Source organism: Zootoca vivipara, chromosome Z1, assembly GCF_965207765.1.
Source record: "Zootoca vivipara chromosome Z1, rZooViv2.hap1.1, whole genome shotgun sequence".
Taxonomy (NCBI): domain Eukaryota; kingdom Metazoa; phylum Chordata; class Lepidosauria; order Squamata; family Lacertidae; genus Zootoca; species Zootoca vivipara.
In genome coordinates this window covers 1,912,760-1,931,273 of record NC_142583.1, presented here as the reverse complement: position 1 = coordinate 1,931,273, position 18,514 = coordinate 1,912,760, and the positions used below count along the sequence as shown (strand labels likewise).

Genomic DNA, 18,514 nt, shown 5'->3' with positions numbered 1-18,514 from the left:
GTCTCCCCCCGAAAAAGCAAAGAAAGCTCGGCCTCCTCCTCCTCCTCCTCCCACCCCCTGAATTGTTAAGATGTGGGGCACCCCCCTCCCTCTCTCAGGGAAGGCGGTGCGCTGCCTGTTCCTCGGGGTCGGCTCAAACCCTGCCCCGTGGGTGGGTCTGACCCCTGCCTCGGAGGAAGGGGCCGGCCCAGCAAGAGGGCGAGCCAGCCAGCCAGCGAGAGAGAGCGAGAGAGAGCGCGGAGCACGGAGACCAGCCGCCCCGGCCTAGTCCTCCAGAGCCACAAGAGAGAGAGCGGCTTCCGTGCGCCGACTTCCCTCAGCGAAGCGGGCCGAGGCGGCGGCGGTGTTTGCGCTGCTGCCAAGCGGGCGGGGGCCTCCAGCGGGGCCGGCCGGCTTGGCCGAGGCGCCCCCGCCGCCCTCGAGGCCGAGCCGCAAGCGCAGGCCGGGCGGAAGCGAGGCGGGCGGGCCTGCGGGCCGGCAAGGCAGGCCGCGGCCGCCGGGCCCCGGAGATGCGGCCAGGATGTCTGTGTCAGGGCTGAAGGCCGAGCTGAAGCTGCTCGAGTCCATCTTCGACAAGGACCACGAGCGCTTCCGCATCGTCTCCTGGAAGCTCGACGAGCTCCACTGCCAGTTCGTGCTGCTCCCCTCCGCCGCCCCGCCGCCGCCGGCCCCGCCGACCATCACCCCCGCCAGCAGCCCCGCCAGCGCCGGGGGAGGCAGCAGTCTCCCCACGCCACGGCCCACGCCGCCGCCGCTCACCATCCACTGCAACATCACGGTGGGTGCCGCCGCGCCTCGGGGTGGGGTGGGGGGTACGGTTGCTGCCTCGGGGCTCACTGCTGGAGGGGCCAAGGAGGCCTGATACCGTGCAGGGGGGGCGAGCGTGGTTTACCCAGCTTTGTTTTGCATTTCTACCTCCCCCCTTTCCCTGGGTCTAGAAGGGGGGGCTGGGCTCCCATTGAGCTTCATGCCCCAGTGGGTATTTGAACCCGGGTCTGGAGGGGTGGGGAAGTTCCTCTGGGGCAGTTAAGGAGGGGCCAGGGGCACCTAGGAGGGAAGAGAGGCTCTGGCTGCCTCCCCACTGCCCCCCAGGAGTGTGAGAAACTGGATACGTGTAAGGGGTGAAAGGCAACTCCGGAGTTGAGGAAAGGGGGCTTGCTTACTTTTTCTGTTCTCTTTCTGATTTTATGTCCCAACCTGTTCCTCCCAAGGAGCACACGGTGGGGCACATGGTTCTCCCCTCCTAATGTGATCCCTGTGCAAGAGAGGCAGTGCTTGGCCCAAGGGTCACCAAGTGAGATTCATGCCAAGTGGGGATTTGAACGCTGGTCTCTCCCACTACACTGCACTGGCTCTCTCACCTGTTTGCCCAATTTTTCAGAAGATAGGTAATTCTCCAGGATGTGGGGTAAGGAGCACCCAGGAGGGCTGGTGGGTGCTGTGTCCTCCCCCCCCCCCCCGGCTAGTGAGTAAGCAGGTGAGTAGTCCTTGCTAGAACATGCCAAGAATTGAGAAATGGGGTTGGGAGGTGGCCATACCCACAGGTTTGGGACATACCCTTCAAGGGTCCTGGGAGTAGGGGACAGCCCAGGAGTCAGGGTGGGGTAGAGAGCCATGAGCTCAGATTGTGAGGCTGAGTCACTCCAGAGTTTGGAGAAGGCCTCAATTTCTGGGGATTAGGATTAGACTGGTGATGGCCCAACCCTTTTTTGACATAATTTTTTTATTGATTTTCATACAATTTAACAAATTCAATTCAGTTTCCATACAATATTCCCTTCGCATTTTGATTTCCTATCCTCACTTCCATGATGTTTCTGTTCAAATCCTTTTAGCCTTAGATATAATACATATTTCTATAACATATATTCTACATTACATTCCTTTATTGTTCTTATTCCTTTGCTAATATTTCCAGTTCTGCCTGTGATTTCATTTGGCTATAATATTTTATCAGATAGTCTAAAAATTGCCTCCACTCTTCCACAAACATTTTTTGTCATCTCCATAGAGTCTAAAACTCCTCTTTTGTTGGAACTTCTGTCCATTTCTGGACATAGCCTACAATATTCTGGTTGCCGTGGAAGCATAGATAAAAATTTAACCAACTTTTTTGAGACCTCTGTCCCAATTATTTCCAAAAGAAATGCTTCAGGCTTTGGGGGGATGACTATTTTAAACATCTTTTTAAATTCATTGTGTAAAGGTAAAGGGACCCCTGACCATTAGGTCCAGTCGCGGACAACTCTGGAGTTGCGGTGCTCATCTCGGTTTACTGGTTGAGGGAGCCAGCATATAGCTTCTGGGTCATGTGACCAGCATGACTAAGCCGCTTCTGGCAAACCAGAGCAGCGCACGGAAACGCCGTTTACCTTCCCGCCAGAGTGTTACCTATTTATCTACTTGCACTTCAATGTGCTTTCGAACTGCTAGGTTGGCAGGAGCTGGGACCGAGCAACGGGAGCTCACCGCGTCACGGGGATTTGAACCGCTGACCTTCTGATCGGCAAGCCCTAGACTCCGTGGTTTAACTCACAGTGCCAACCCTGCTCCTGTGTATCATCATTGTGTATCATCTCCCAAATTCATTGTTTATCACCTCCCAAAAGCTTGTTGCTTTTTTACAAGTCTGCCACACATGAAAAAATAACCATTGGGACTGTTTTCATTTCCAACATTTTAGCCAGTTTATTAGGTATTAAATACCATCTGTATATCATTTTCAAATAGTTTTCCCTTAATGTGTAACAAGCAAGCAGTAAACAAGCAAGCAGTAAATTTCATATCTACTTTTCACAACTTTTCCCATACAGCCATATCAATATTATATTATCTCCCAAATCTTTTAGCCCAGTGTATCATTGCAGGCTTAACCAATTTGTCCTTCGTTTCCCATTCTAATAACATTTTGTACATTTTCAAAATCATTTTTCCTTTACCTTTTAACAGTGTTAATTCAGATTCAGATCTTTGGTCTATAAAGCCATATGTCCTATATTTCTTAAATAGTTCTTTTACTTGAGGATATTAGAGCCATCCCATCACTCTTGTTTTTTCAACTCACATCCGTCTCCAGAAAACCTTAATGCAGTACACCTCTATATGTACCCCATTCTGCTTCCACATTCAATTTCTTTTGTGCACATGCCTCTATTGGAGATAACCACAATGGTGTTTTCCTTTCGAATAAATTTTTATATCGGGTTCACACACTACTTACGATTTAAAAATTCTTTGTGAACCTTACCCTTCTCGTACCATAAATATGCATGCCACCCAAACCTTCTAGATCAAATAACCCAGTGGTGTCCAAACATTTTTTAAAGAGGGCCAGATTTGATGAAGTGAAGGGCCATGAGTTGTTGTTTTTTTAGGATTTTACCCCAGGAAATAAACTGCCACAGGGGGCAGATTAAACCAACCAGTGGGCCAGATTAGGCCCCAGAAATGGACTTTGGACATGCCTGAAATAACCTATTATTTTTCAGTACCAGCCATTCCCTCTTCCAACTCATACAGGCTGCTTTATAACATAGTTTTAAGCCTGGCAGTGAAAATCCTCCTCTTTCTGTAGCATCAGTTAATATTTTAAATTTAATCCTGTTTTCCTCCCCATCCCAGACTTTTGAACCTTGCCATTCTAGAGAGAGGGTTGGGGGAGGCACCCTTTCTTGAGGTAGGGAAGATTGATACAGGGTAGATGAGGAGGGGTGATATCTTACTTATGTTACTCTAGGGCTTGCTTAGTTATGGGGTGGCAGGCGGGGAGGCAGAGAGTCATTCCTAATGAAGCAGAGAAGAAAAAACACCCAAGGTTCTTTTCTCTTCCTGTTGCAGTCAGATGAGCTGGTGGCAGAGCCATAGCTATTGGGGGAGAAGTAGCCAGGTATTATGTCCCAGAGGGGTGCCATTGAGCCTCCCAGCCTGTGTGTGTATTCTGGGTGTTCCAAACTGGGTCTTTGACCAGGTGAAATAAAGCCTAGTTTTGCCCCTTGCTGGAGGGAAGAAGCGTGTGTGTGTGCGCACGCACACACAAGATCAATAGTCCTGGGTGGAGCATGCTTGGGGGCTACTCCCAGAAGGTCAGAGGCTCTGTTGAGGCTGTGTTCTTAAATAGGAAGGGAACTACGTTACTACCATCTAGATCTCACATGGCTACACTTGGTTTTGTGTGTGTAAATTCTGAAACTTCATAGTGTAAAAACTTATTACTCAGAACTTCATTTTCTCCTTCAAAGCTGAACAGTCATCCCTTTGTTAATTTATTTTTAAGAACCTTTCTTTGCTCTTCTTCGACTATGCAGTAGGCATATTGCCTCTCTTATTTCCCTCTTTGCTTTTCCCTTTGTTTTCTCTCTGGAAATACGATTTGCATTACAGTACTGAAGTTTTGGGAAGGGCAGTCTTCCCTCCTCTTCCCTCCTCTTCAGCCATTCAACTTCTTTAAGTGTAGGAGCACTTGCAACAGACAGCTTTGACAAAAGAAGCCAGGAGATTTTGTTTATTTGAATTGAAACAAAAGTGTTGTAGGGCAGGTATATGTGTGTGAGAGAGGGAGCAGTGCTCTTCCCTGATTAGTTGGAAGTTAGATTAAGTAATTTCTCTCCACCCATAAAAGATGGAAGCCCAGAGAGAACAAGGAGTGTGCCCATATTGTTGAATGTGTGACCTGCTTTTAAAACAAGGCATGAGCTGAGGAACTTGCCTTTCCACCAGCTGAGGAGGTACTAGCTTGAAAGCAAGTCAGGAATTCTCAGTTTGGAGTAAAAGGTAAGGGATCCCTGGACAGTTAAGTCCAGTCAAAAGTGACTGTGGGGTGGTGCGGTGCTCATCTCGCTTTCAGGCCGAGGGAGCCAGTGTTTGTCCACAGACAACTTTCCGGGTCATGACTAAACCGCTTTTGGTGCAACGGGACACTGTGACGGAAGCCAGAACCACACAAAAATGCTATTTATCTCCCTGCCGCAGCAGTATAGTGATACCTCGGTTTTCTAATGTCTCGGAAGTCGAACGTTTTGGTTTTCGAATGCCGAAAACCCAGAAGTAGCTCAGTCCCAGGATGGCTGAAGAAAGCAGGACTTGAGATCACTTAAGGGAAAAACCCAATTGAAGACAGGTGGGCAAGGTAGAAGGCTAGAGTTGCCCCCTGGTTGGACTTCTCTGCCATTAAACCCACACTCTGCTACTGGCTCTCTCTCCTCTGAGAAACTACAGTACATGTACAGTGGTGCCTCGCTTAACGAATGCCCCGCTTAACGAAAGGATTTTTCGAGCGGAGGTTGCCTCGCTAGACGAATGCATTTTACTAAAAATTCGTCTAGCGAATTGCGGTTTCCCATAGGAATGCATTGAAATTCAATTAATGCGTTCCTATGGGCAAAAAAAAAATCCAAAAAAAATCCAATGCATAGACGAATTTTTTCATTATAATTTCTGCTTCCTATTTAGCATTTAAAGGTGTAGGACAGGCATAGGCAACCTTGGCTCTCCAGATGTTTTGGAACTACAACTCCCATGATCCCTAGCTAACAGGGCCAATGGTCAGGGATCATGGGAGTTGTGTTGCAAAACATCTGGAGAGTCAAGGTTGCCTATGCCTGGTGTAGGAGCCCTACTAGAAAGAAATGGGTAGCAACCCAATGTAGGACCATGAAGGGTTATGAGCTGGGAACATTTTCCTTAATGTTTATGGATTTAGAGCCCACCTTTTTAAGAGACAAGCTTTCTCATAAGGAAAGCACAGAGATATATCACTCAGACTGTTATGTAGTATAACTATATATATACACACACATAAACACATAAAGCAGAGCACTAAAATTAAAAGTTAAAAGGAACATGCAGGCAATGAAACACATTAAAATAAAATCAGACGCAGCAGAACCTTAGAATTATAATGCAAACACAATAAAGCAGCATCACAGAATGCAGGTCAAATTAAAATAGTTACAAAAAAGCCACAGTAAACAAATAAGTTTTCAAGGTTCATTTGAAGCAATGGAGCCTGTCTAATCACACTTGGAAAAAAAGTTATTTAGATACAGCATGCAAATTTATTACTTTTGTGATATGACATAAATTTTAAATGTGATATCTTCCCCCCCTCCCCCCGTTGAATCTCCCTCTTTTCTCAGTTTCAGTTTGTTTGGTCTATATAAAAGGTAAAGGGAACCCTGACCATTAGTAAGCATCAAAGGTGAGTAAGAGCAGAGACATTTTTATTTTTAACTGTTTTCTGCCAATAGCCAATACTGGGTCCATTTTATGCCAGGAGTGGTGTATTATTGCTATCCTACCGTGTTTCCCTCATTTTAGTCATAAAATAAGCCGTAGCAGGCTTTTTAAGCATTTGTGAAATATAAGACACCCCCTGAAAATAAGCCATACCTCCGCGCTGCGTGGAGGGAGACCGCGAGCACCCAGCCAGCAGCAGCAGGAGGAGGTCTGCCGGGTCAGCATCTGGAACCGGCTGCGGCAGGAGGAAGCGGCGGCTGCTGCAGCCCCGACAAAGCGTGCAGTAGCGCCGCTCACCCCGAGGCAGCGGGACCCAGCAGCAGCGCCGTCCTCGTCCTCCTGCTACTGTTCCTGCCGGGCCAGGCGGAGGCGAGGCTGCTGCTTGCCCCTGAGGACCGCAGAGGAGGCTGGGCAGGGACAGTTGGAGCGTAGCTGGGCGGCGGCGGCAGCAGGAGGACGAGGACAGCGCTGCAGCCCCGACAAAGCGCGCAGCAGCGCTGCTCGCCCTGAGGCAGCAGGACCAAGGAGCAGCGCCGTCCTCATCCTCCCGCTGCTGCTGCTGCTGCCGGGCCAGGCGGAGGCGAGGCTGCTGCTCGCCCCTGGGGCAGGGACAGCCAGAGCCCAGCCAGGCAGCAGCAGCGGGAGGACAAGGACGATGCTCCTGGGTCCCGCTGCCTCAGGGCAAGCGGCACTGCTGTGCACTTTGTCAGGGCTGCAGCAGCCGCTGGTTTCGGGTGCCTGCCGCGGCCAGCAGCAGCACCGTTCTTGTCCTCCCGCTGCTGCCGCTGCCCAGCTGGGCTGCGGCTGTCCCCACTTCCCCACCACCACCACCCGCAATGCCGGGGCTATCAATCGCACCCCAAGGGACTGGCTTCAAATGTAGATTGCTTAATTTAAAAAAAAGACACCCCCCGAAAATAAGCCATAGGCTTAATTTCTTGAGTAAAATAAATATAAGACGGTGTCTTAAAATATGGGAAACACGGGTAATCCTAATTGGTGTTAAGGGACAGGTGGGGGGCCCTTAGCCCTTCAGACTCCCATCTGCCTAAGACAGCATGGTCAATGGTCAGGGATGATGGGAGTTGTAGTCCAGAATGTGGAGGCCACAGGTTCCCCACTCCCGCTTTGGATTATCAGTCTTCAACTAATGGATCTACTTGTAGGTTGCACCCCAACTTTCAGTGGGTCACAGCAGTAGTATTTCTACAATCTTATTTAAGGCTTTTTTTAAAAAAGAGATTAAGACGAATGGAGTTGGTGTATCTTTATTCATAATAGTGCTTGGTATGTTGAATGCTTCCAAGTGTTCAGAGTGCTTTGTGTAATCTTTACACGTAAAGTAGGTCTGTATGATTATTGCTGCATGGCAGGTGTGAGGACTGGGAGAGAATAGTTTTCCTAAGGTCACCTAGTCAGTTCATGGCAGGCGTGAATTTTCAGCCAGGGACAACCTGATTCATAGCTCAAGTCTCTTGGTCCATCTTTCAACAGGCACAGCCCATCTTGCCCCCGTACAACAAGCTGCTTGCTACAATTCCGTCTTCTGTAATATTAAAGTGTCATGCTATCCTGATTGCCCAAGGGAGAGAAGCAGAGTAATGAACGTGTTAAAAAAAGAAGAAGTTAAAGTAGGTTCTCTGCTGCAGGTTGTAGTCAAAAGTGTGTCCTGTGTCTGAAATGTTGGGATTTCTGAGGTACAAAAGGTTGAAACCTGTCAGGGGACCTCGGTATAGGGAGCCTCCGCCCATCCTCCACACCAGCACCTTGACCAGTGAGAGCAACAGCAGGAGGTCAGGTGGGGGAAATGAGGACGTTAGCAGGATGGAGCAGTTGAGGCTCAGCGATGTAGGAGAGCCCTTGCACCGCCCTGACCAACAGGTGGAGGGGAGCAGGCAGCCACTTCCGTCGCCTGATTTAAGGCGCACGCCGAAACGCGTAAGGTCAGGGGCGGCGTTTTGGGGTTCCCAAGCTCTTATGCTGGACATATAACAGGAAGCATCCACTCCCGGATTCTGTGAGTGACTGAGAGGTCATGTTCTTTGCCATCTATGCACTGTAAATACTATGCACAATAAAACTTTTAAAGACAGAGCAGACTCGGACGTTATTACTAAAGAGTAGCCACAACAGCACCTTGACAAACCCATCAAAAGGTTTATCAGCCAAAAACTAGTACAGTGCTAGAGTTACAGGATTTGATAAACCCTTATAGGAGTGGTAGGTACCTGTTGATGGGAGCCTCTAGTGCAGCCTATTGAATCCTGAATTGCCACACAACATAGTAGTACTGTATAGTGGTACCTCGGTTTATGGGCGCGTGCATGAAGCGCCGATAGAGCACTTTTGTGTATGCGCGCGTTGCGCAGATCGCTTCTGCGCGTGTCACGGAACCCGGAAGTAAACTGAAAAGGCCCCTGCTTGCTTGCAGTGTGTTAGGACTGTAGTTTTATAGAACTAATGCTCAACTTGGCTCAGTGCTGTTTTAATGTGACATGTGATGAAAGTGAGCTGTTTCAGATAGGAAAAACACAGGATTGTTCTATACAAACATAGAAATTCTAGCCATGCCAAGCTGCTCTGCAGACTAAATATCAACCATCGTTGTTGTAGGAATGCAGAAACTGTGCTTCTCTTTGGATCCTAACTGGTTGAGATCCTTTGTTCCAGCCATGGGAGCAATATTTGCTAGTTACACTTCTCTTAAGTACTCAAACTGAAGTTGTTCTAGCTCCCTGCTGGGAGTTATCTTTGGCCTTGTCATCTTTCTTATGCAATATTAATTTTTAATGGAGGCCTATCCCAATATTTACTCCCGCAAATTCATATTGTGACCAATCCTTGAATTGTAGTCTACTAGTGGACCACAGGATGTGTCTGGTTTGCCCCTAAACATATTGTAGAATTGTTTCTCTCAATTAGTTGCTTGGGGTGGGAGAGTGTGTGATGTCAAAAAATAGACAGAGGACTTGGGGGCCAAATATTAATTGCTGATGAAAACTGGAATGGCAGAGATGAGAGTAGTGGTAGCTCACATCTGAAACATGGATGAGGTAGCCATTATTGTTGACTACCACAAATATAAGTTCAGCTTCCTAATTTAAGCAGCCATAACCATTTATTTGACTTGGATTGTGGTTCTAAATCCATTGAACCAAAGTTGGGTTTATTTATGAGTCAAGGGCCAAGTAAGTGTGCTGACACCATAAACAGGTTTTTTATGCTAAAAAGCTTTCCCTGTCTGGCAGCCACACTTAACAGCATGAAGCCCTGTGAGTCCCATGGGGGTCTCAAGAGCGAAAGGAGAGCCTGCTGTTCCTCCCCTGCTCCCCCAAGGGGTCTGTGCGCTAGAACCTGAGCGCCATGTAAGGCACTTGCCCTACTTTGGGGAAAGCTGGCTTAAACTGTTCTTGGGACTTCCTTAGTAATGTCAACGTGCCTTTGGTACAGAGGTGTCGTACTGTTTACAGCAAACAAGATGTACTTTAGCTCATGCAGCTTCAAGAGGGAATTGTCTGTTCTGCCTGGAACTACTGTCTCTGCTACACAGAATTGTGTTTGTATGTGGTCCTTACGCAATAAACAGATGAAGGCGTTGACACACTGGATAATTGAAAATGGCTGTGCCAGCTTGTCATAGGCAGTTAGACTCATTTTATGCCATGGGGTGTAATTCTAATGCTGTGTTGATTTTTTTCATGGCCAGTAAGGCATTTTGGGGCATAGGACTCCTGGCAGCAGCTGGCCACCTGAGTGTTCACTGGCCCAGGGTGACCTGCAGCATGGTCACGTAGCCAAAAGGTGGGGAATTAATCTTCTTCATAAGAGGAGATTCCTGGAGGTAGTTTGTGTGAACCCAAAGTCTTGATAGTTTGTAGGCCAGCATCAGTAGTACTACTATAGAGCTCGGAGTTGCAGTAATTTCCCTTCAGAGGTGTAAAGAAATCTGTAAAAGCTGCCTTGATTGTTTCTGCCCCTACCCCAAAGCAGTTTACCTATAGCTATATTTACCTAAATGGGACCCAGGTGGCGCTGTGGGTTAAACCACAGAGTCTAGGGCTTGCTGATCAGAAGGTCGGCGGTTCGAATCCCTGCAACGGGGTGAGCTCCCGTTGCTCTGTCCCAGCTCCTGCCCACCTAGCAGTTCGAAAGCACATCAAAGTGCAAGTAGGTAAATAGGGACCGCTCCGGCGGGAAGGTAAACGGCGTTTCCGTGCACTGCTCTGGTTCGCCAGAAGCAGCTTTGTCATGCGGACAAACGCCAGCTCGCTCGACCTATAGAGCGGGATGAGCGCTGCATCCCCAGGGTCGGAGATGACTGGACCTGATGGTCAGGGCCCACCTTTACCTTTATATTTACCTATACTCGTAGGAAGGGGAGATATTTTCTGCATTCTAAATCTCTGTGGACTGGACTAGGTATTATCAATTTGGTTTATTTTTTGGCTGAAGCCTACACAGTGAAGAAATGCAGGTATTAAATGCAGAGCTCTCTCTTCTCTCCCCCCCCCCAAAGGAAGGAGTTGGCAATTGCTAGCTGATAACAAATATCCATTCATCCTCCCTCTCTTCCACAAGGGAGGGAAGCTAAAGGAGGCTTATAGTGTTCACAGTCATTTCCCACCCAAGCGCAGACCAGACTCCATATACCTTCTGACCATAGTTCTAAATTGTCAGACAGCCTAAATAGCTCCTGCTTCAACATCCTATATAATAAAGTCCCTGTGTCTCTGTGTCCAGTCCCTGTGTCCGCGCTACTGCGCATGTGCCCCACGGACACAGAGACTGGACACACACAGAGCCCCGTCCCCGCGCACTCACTCAAGCCGGGGGGCGGAATGCGGTTCTCTCTCCCTCAACGGTTTCCCCTCCAAACTGCCGTTCCGCGCCTCGCCTCCCGACTAACGGCACGAGGGGAAGAGGGAAAGGGACCGCGAGGGATTGTGATGCGAGCGCGCGATGGAGCCACCGTTCCCCACCCCACTGCCCCCGGCCTTCCCCACCCCATCGCCGCATCCCAACCCCTCCCCCCACCCGGTGGTTCAGATAGCCGTAAAAAGAATGAGGCAAGGCGGGCTCGGCTCTGGGTGGGTTGGGAAAGGCGGGTGGGCGGGCAGGAGTGCGCACGGCGGGAGACGCAACGACGTTGGGGGAAGCACACAATGGACGCAGGGGCGCAAACAGCCTAGAGCGTCGTGGGAGGGGCCGGAGAGTCCCGAGCCTCTGGGATGCAGCAGTGCTCTGTAGCACTTTGAATCCTCCTCCTCTTGCCGTGGCTCGGCGCCTGGAACTGGCTGCTGAAGCACCGACAAAGCACTCAGCAGCGCCGCGTGGAGCGCCCCGAGCCACGGCAGGAGGAGGAGGAGGATTCAAAGTGCTACAGAGCACTGCTGCATCCCAGAGGCTCAGGACTCACTGATCCGGCAAGCCGCCTCCGCCTCCTGCCGCGACTCGGCACCCTCCCCGCGAACGCGCAACTCTGAGGAGGCTTTACGCACCTCTCCTAAAACCGACAGCCGCTGCCTCACGCTGCGTGGGAAATGCTTTTTGCCCCTGGGTCCCTTCCCACTCTTTTCTGACGCCGAATCAAGGCGGCGCCCCCTTCTTTCTTTCCTTCCTTCCTTCCTTCCTTCCTTCCTTCCTTCCTTCCTTCCTTCCTTCCTTCCTTCCTTCCTTCCTTCTTTCTCCCTTTCTGTCTTCTCTCCCTTTTTCTTATTCTTTCCTTCTTTATTCCCTTCCTTCTTTCCTACTCTTCTTTCTCTCCCCTCTTTCCTTCCTCTCTCCCTCCTGCTCCCTCTTTTCTTCCTTCCTTCCTTAGCTCACTGTTCTAGCACCCGTTAATTTAACAGGCTTCATGATACTAGTGTTTTAATAAATAGCAAGCATCCTGAATCATGGCAGGAGTCTTGCAAAATAAAAACTGGTGCCAGGCAACATGACCCATCTGCTTCTAATATAAACAGTGGAGCTGGGTGCAACCTATGGCAAAAAACTGCATGAATCTGTTCCCTTTTTGAAAACGGCAGACCCTCTTGACTTTTGCCAAGACCTGTGCTAAGTGTTACATGCTTCCTTTAGAGGGTCAGCATTCAAGTAGCAGAAATCCAGTATTAAGGGAAACCAGGAACTCTTTGATCTAAAGGTGTGTAGAACTGTTGGCCATTAGGGATGTTTGTTTTAGAATATGCTGGTCTTGCAGAATAAAAATGGGCTTTTGTTATGTCTTCAACTGGGGTTTAGTTCTGATAAACAGCAGCCCATTTATGACTGGGCTGTATAGGAACAGTCTCCCGTGATCAAATGTTCCTCTGTATAGACCTGCACATAGGAAAGCAGCTAAAACTCTTCTTTCTGATCCATTTATTCTTCTGTATGGAGGAGTATTTGATAATTTGGGCCCCCTATTTGCAATCTAATATACAGTATTGCAGAAACAGATTTAGCACATCCATCTGCTGTTTGTGACAAACTTGACAGATGTTGATCTGGGAAATCATTTCATACATCTTTGGCGATCACTTGTAGCCGAGTAAGATTGTCTTCCATAAACACGATTTTAACAATGTTCCATAAGTGACTGTTGAGGCCAATTCTGGATCCACACGTTCTTTCACAGTGGGGACATTGGTTTCCAGGTGGGAGTTGATCAAGGTGTGGATTTGCCAAGCGTGCCTTCCTCTTAGCACGTTTCTCCCTTGCATCCTGAGATCGAGTTTCTTCAAAGCCCATGACACCTTTGGTAAAGGCTGTTCTCCAGCTGGAGCGCTCGTAGGTCAGTGTTTCCCAGTTGTCAGTGTTTATACTACATTTTTTAAGATTTGCATTGAGACAGTCTTTAAACCTCTTTTGTTGACCACCAGCATTACGCTTTCCATTTTTAAGTTTGGAATAAAGTAGTCGCTTTGGAAGACGATCATCAGGCACAACATGACCAGTCCAACGATATGGTAGCAAGGGAGTGGGGAAAACCTAACAAAGCAAAGAGACCTTCTTGTGCTTGGTCATAATTCATTTTCAGATAGGAGTTTTTGAGGATACAGAATTAAAATAAAAAAATTGAGGGCCAGAAAGAGACCTATCTAGCTTGTCTGCTGCTGCTCCCCAGAGTGTTAGAGGCTGCCTTTGAAGATTTTGCAGATTACAAGCACTGAAAACAGCCCTGCTGACCTGGGATTCTCTGCTCCAGTTGCCACATCTCCCTGGAGACAACTGCTTTGTGTCCCAAGTGAGCAGCTATTGGTAGATCTTCCACTTCTAGGTGTAAAGATATGTTAGAAGTTTACTAAGGGCCAAATTAGACATTAGATTGTTTGTGTGAATGCGTTTATGATGCATATTTTTTTAAAAAAATAAATTTCAGCTGCCAGGGAGTAGGGCCTAGGCAGCATTGGGGCCAGAGCGAGTGGGGTGGATGAGTTTAATTCTCCCTCCCTGACAAAAAGTGGCAGCTCTGAAGGTGCTGTTTGCATGCAGTTTCAAGGTAGCAACCTTTTGTTGGGACAGTGGAAATGTTGAACTTTGCTTCCTTCTCCTCTGTACATTCATGTCAGTCAGGTCTTGTGTCTGGTGTTCTCCTAAGCCTTCTCACTTGGGGGATGCCAGTGTCCACAGACTAGCAAACAAGCCTCAAGGGTTGCATTATAAATGAGGGTGAGCCTGGATTGTCTCTTGAAGGTGGTACAAAGCCAAGCTGCTTTGCTTTCTTTTAAAAAGCAAACAAATCTTATTTTAGGTTTGCATTGATTCTTTTAGCATTAAGCCTGACATCTCATTTTAAGAAGAGTGTGTGTACGTATGTCTGAGATGATTTGAATTAGGGTTGTTTTTTTTGAGTTCCTTCGAGAAAGGTTAGTCAGTCCCACATCTTTTTAGCCATACTTAACCTGTTCAGTTTTTATATAATTACTTGCTGGAGTAATTATGGCTCAAGTATGGATTCTCCAATGAATTCTGTCTCTCCAGTGCGTGTTTATGTATGGAGAGTATTTTAATTAGCATTGGGGAGGGTGAGGAAAGAACAAGAGGGAGCTAATTATGCCTGAAAGGTTTATATGAAATGGAAAGAAGTGTTATATTAATTATTCCAATAAGAAACTTGCTGCCGTGAAAGTAGCCACGTTCTGTGTTACCTTAGAAAAACCCTGTTAGGCTGAGGGGACAGTATTTGACCCAATGCCCTTTTGGGGAGCTTCATGACTCTCCAGTGATTTTAATCTGTTTCCAGCATCCAAACCTGCCCTGCTCTGGGATTCCTTATGCATTTATTAGTGCCATTTCTGAGCATAGGCTTGTAAATAACCACTCTCTTGGGATGGGATGAGACCTTGGAGGAGGAGCTCCAAATGCATAGTCTCATTTCAAGTTGGAGTCAGTCCCCTTCAAGCTGGATCTGGGATTCACTCCCTACCTCTGCTGCTGCTCTGCTTTCTTTTACAGACCCCTCCCCTCCCCTCCCCTGCTGGAGGGAAAAGGAAGTAGGCAAGAAGCGGTAGAGGACTCACTCACTTTGACCCAGCTCTGAGTAGTGTACCAGCCAGGAGTGAAGCAGGCACAATTTCATTCTTGCTCATTCCCACTAAACCATAGTTTGGCTTAGCTTTATGTGCGAACTGAGCTGGAGGCAAGGCCTGTGTGGTACAGTAGTTAACACTACAGTGGTACCTCTAGTTACGAACTTAATTCGTTCCCGAGGTCCGTTCTTAACCTGAAACTGTCCTTAACTAGAGGCGTGCTTTCACTAATGGAGCCTCTTGCTGCCGCTGCGCTGCCAGCACACAATTTCCGTTCTCATCCTGGGGCAAAGTTCTCAACTTGAGGTACCACTGTATCAAACTAGGTTGAAATCCTCACTCTGTTCTGAAGCTCACTGGGTTACCTCAGGCCAACCTACTTCACAGAATTGTTGTGAGGCTAAAATTGGGAAGGGGAATGTGTTCACAGTTCTTATCTCCTTGGCGGTGCATAATGATGCATGGAGCATCCATTTCCGGCTAGGACAATGGCTCAAAAAGCCAATTGGGGGGGGGGGGGGTTGTACATCTCAAATTGGCCAGACACAAACTGCTTCCTGCTGACTAGCAGGAACACTTACCTTCTGATTTTGGCCACAAATTACTACGATATGTAGGCAGGCAATTTTCCACACACACCCCTTGGCTAGTGGCTTACATGAGCATAATTTGCGCAGCTGTCTTAGTGACCCTTTCCTAGAAGAAAGTAGTTGTACCCTCAGAAAAAAATAGGAAAAGTTGAGATGGTGGTTGAAGAAGTTGGTGCTTTTTCTCCTCCGGCAATTAGTTAAATCTTCATAGCCAAGTGTGCTCCCTGCTTTGGAAAACAGTTGCCCACTCTACATAATTGACTTTCTGTGTCTGTCTGGAGTTGAGATGGGGAGTTGCAGAAGTCTGCTTTATTGGGGTTTTTTTTAAAAAAAATTCTTTCTCTCACCTTGATAATGGGACATACTTTATATTTTAACAGGTACAGTTCTCCAAAAGCATTGAAATATGAAATATGAATGTGTAGTTCAGGCATAATACATATTTATTTATTTATTTTAAGCAGGAGTCTTATCCCTCTTCATCGCCAATATGGTTTGTGGAATCAGATGACCCCAACTTGACTTCAGTATTGGAGCGTTTAGATGATATTAAAAAGAGCAATACTCTGGTAAGAGATCACCTGTCCTCCTTTGCTTAATCTGGCATTTGGTTATAAACTGGGCATTAGGTCAAAACCCACAGCCATGCCATTGTTTGGTGGTGCCTTTTTTTGTTTTAAGCAAAAATACTGCTTGTGGTTTAACAAGTGGCACTCCTTCACCAGCTGGCCATCTAAAAAGATTTGATCTAGAATGTGTCTTTTTCAGTTTGCAGAAACCATTTAGTCACAGCAAAGGCTCATGCAGGGTAACTTCCACAAATGTTTTATCAATTGCAGAAAGCAGTAAACAAGTGTGCATTGCGTGGAGAGGGGGGCATGTTATAAAGAACAAAATTGTCCATTTGTATGGGAGAAAGCAGAAGGGATTTTTCATGCTTTCCTGTCAAAAACAATTTCTAGATATTGTGACAGTACCTCTTAACACATAGTGCCAGAACTGAAACTAGTGCTGCCCTCTCTTCTTATCACAGTTGGCTGTATTATGACTTGCAAGCAGGAGAAGAGCTTCCGGTTGTGATTATTTCATGCAGCTTTCTCTGACCCAGTTCCCTCCAGTTGTTGTGGGACTGCAGCTCTCAGTGGCGCCAGCTAGCATGACTAATGGTTAGGGATAATATGAATTGCACTCTAAAGCATATGGAGGGTACCAGGTTGGGAAAGGCCTCTTTAAGAAATCATAGTGGTTTCTTGTACAGTATTTACTTTTAAAGCTACCCTGCCTTTACACATGTCCAAAGCAGAGGGCTGAAGTCCTACTGGGCTTTCCAACATATGTATTTCTACCACCTAAACATTAGGAAGAATTTCCTGACAGTAAGAGCTGTTCGACAGTGGAATTTGCTACCAAGGAGTGTGGTGGAGTCTCCTTCTTTGGAGGTCTTTATTGACAGCCATATGTCAAGAATGCTTTGATGGTGTTTCCTGCTTGGCAGGGGGTTGGACTGGATGGCCCTTGTGGTCTCTTCCAACTCTATGATTCTATGAAAAACCTTGAAAGTAAATCATACTGCATACAGTGGGATAGGGGACCCATGGGGTCACAAAGAGTCAGACACGACTAAACAACAACAATCATATCTCCTCTCAGTCTCCTGTGCATATGGAACTCTGATACATCATGGAAAAGGGTTCAAGCGAATCCTTGTCTCTGATGTGCACACTTCAATGCTCAGGGTATGTGCTTTCAATTGAGCAATTCCTTCAGGTGGTACTGGCAGGTCAAGAGGACCGTCCTGCATGCCCTCACAGGATAGCTGGATAGATACAAAATGGAGGCTGTTGCTTTATTAATCTGAGTACCAGAAAATCTAAGACTTAACAACCTATAGCCTTTGTATATTAAAGGGCTTATTATAGTCATTTGTTTAAGAGGTTGGGTATCCTCTTTGTTGGGCACAGGATTCAGGGCACAGCACAGCAAACTTTCATTCAAATAAAACATGAGAACAAACCATTCACAAGCCATTTTACTTGTTTTGTAGCTTCTCCAACAATTGAAACGATTGATATGCGACCTCTGCAGACTATATAATCTTCCTCAGCATCCCGATGTTGAAATGTTAGATCAACCATTGCCGACCGGCCAGGTAAATCCTAATCTTCCTCTGGCTCACAGGTGCTAATAGGTCTGCTTGATGTGGGCACAGATTGTTGAACCCACATTAAGCATGCTGCTGACCAGACATAGGAGAGCAGAGCAAGTGGTGCTCATTGTCGTATTAAGGAAGCCAACATTCCTCATTGTTTGAGATGAGTGTCATGTTGTATCTTTACTAGTGATGGAACAAAGCAGGGTAGGCTTATAAAGAACTTTAAGGTTCTGCTGCTTAGTCGGTTAATGGAGGGCGAAGCTTTCCTTGTTCCTCCCTTACATGCAAGATGCTTACTCTCCTCCAGCTTTAAGAAGCTCACTGTGGCCGTCATAGCGCTGCCTCATTGAGAATTTAATCTCTCACCACCAGACACCTCTCTAGTGCACTCAGTGTGTGCATATGTTTGCATCTCTGTGTGTGCTTCTTTATAGCTCGTTAGCTCAATTCCTATTTTCAGTAATGCTGTTTAGCATTTGTAACATGCTTTGAATGCATATCATGTGCATTATCTTGTAAACCTTACGGGACAAAACCTCCCTGAAAAGTAAGTGAGTGTTATTATTGGGAATGGGATGCTCAAGCTAGCATGTGTTGTGGCCATCTAGTGAGATTATAGCAGAGGTCAAATTTAAACTTATTCAGCCTCTTGGCCGCTAGCATACTTTTCCTTTTCTTTCTTTTTTAAACTAAAAGTGATAGTAACAAAGAATCTGATTTTGTTATGTTCCAGAATGGAACAACGGAAGAGGTTACATCAGAAGAAGAGGAGGAGGAAGATATGGGTGAAGTATGTGTGTGTGCACATCTGTCTGTACATGCACGTGCATGCTTTCTTTGTTATAATAATAATTTATTATTTATATTCTGCCCAATCTGGCTGGGTTTCCCCAGCTACTCTGGGCGGCTCCCAATTGAATGTTAAAAACACAATACAGCATTAAACATTAAAAACTTCCCTAAACATGGCTGCCTTCAGAGGTCTTTTAATAGTAGGATAGTTGCTTATTTCCTTGACATCTGGTGGG

The 18,514-nt window shown here is 47.0% G+C and overlaps 1 protein-coding gene across 2 annotated transcripts in view; it reads left to right on the top strand.

The window, feature by feature from the left end:
* Positions 1–318: 318 nt before the first annotated feature.
* UBE2Q2 (ubiquitin conjugating enzyme E2 Q2) overlaps positions 319–18,514 on the top strand; it is a 42,301-nt gene continuing 24,105 nt past the window's right edge. For both annotated transcript variants that reach the window (XM_060279099.2, XM_060279098.2), the window contains exons 1-4: positions 319–778; positions 15,799–15,903; positions 17,379–17,483; positions 18,220–18,276. In XM_060279099.2, coding sequence (XP_060135082.1) covers positions 521–778; positions 15,799–15,903; positions 17,379–17,483; positions 18,220–18,276 — 525 coding nt within the window. In that variant the 5' untranslated portion in view covers positions 319–520. The remainder of the gene's footprint in view (positions 779–15,798; positions 15,904–17,378; positions 17,484–18,219; positions 18,277–18,514) is intronic.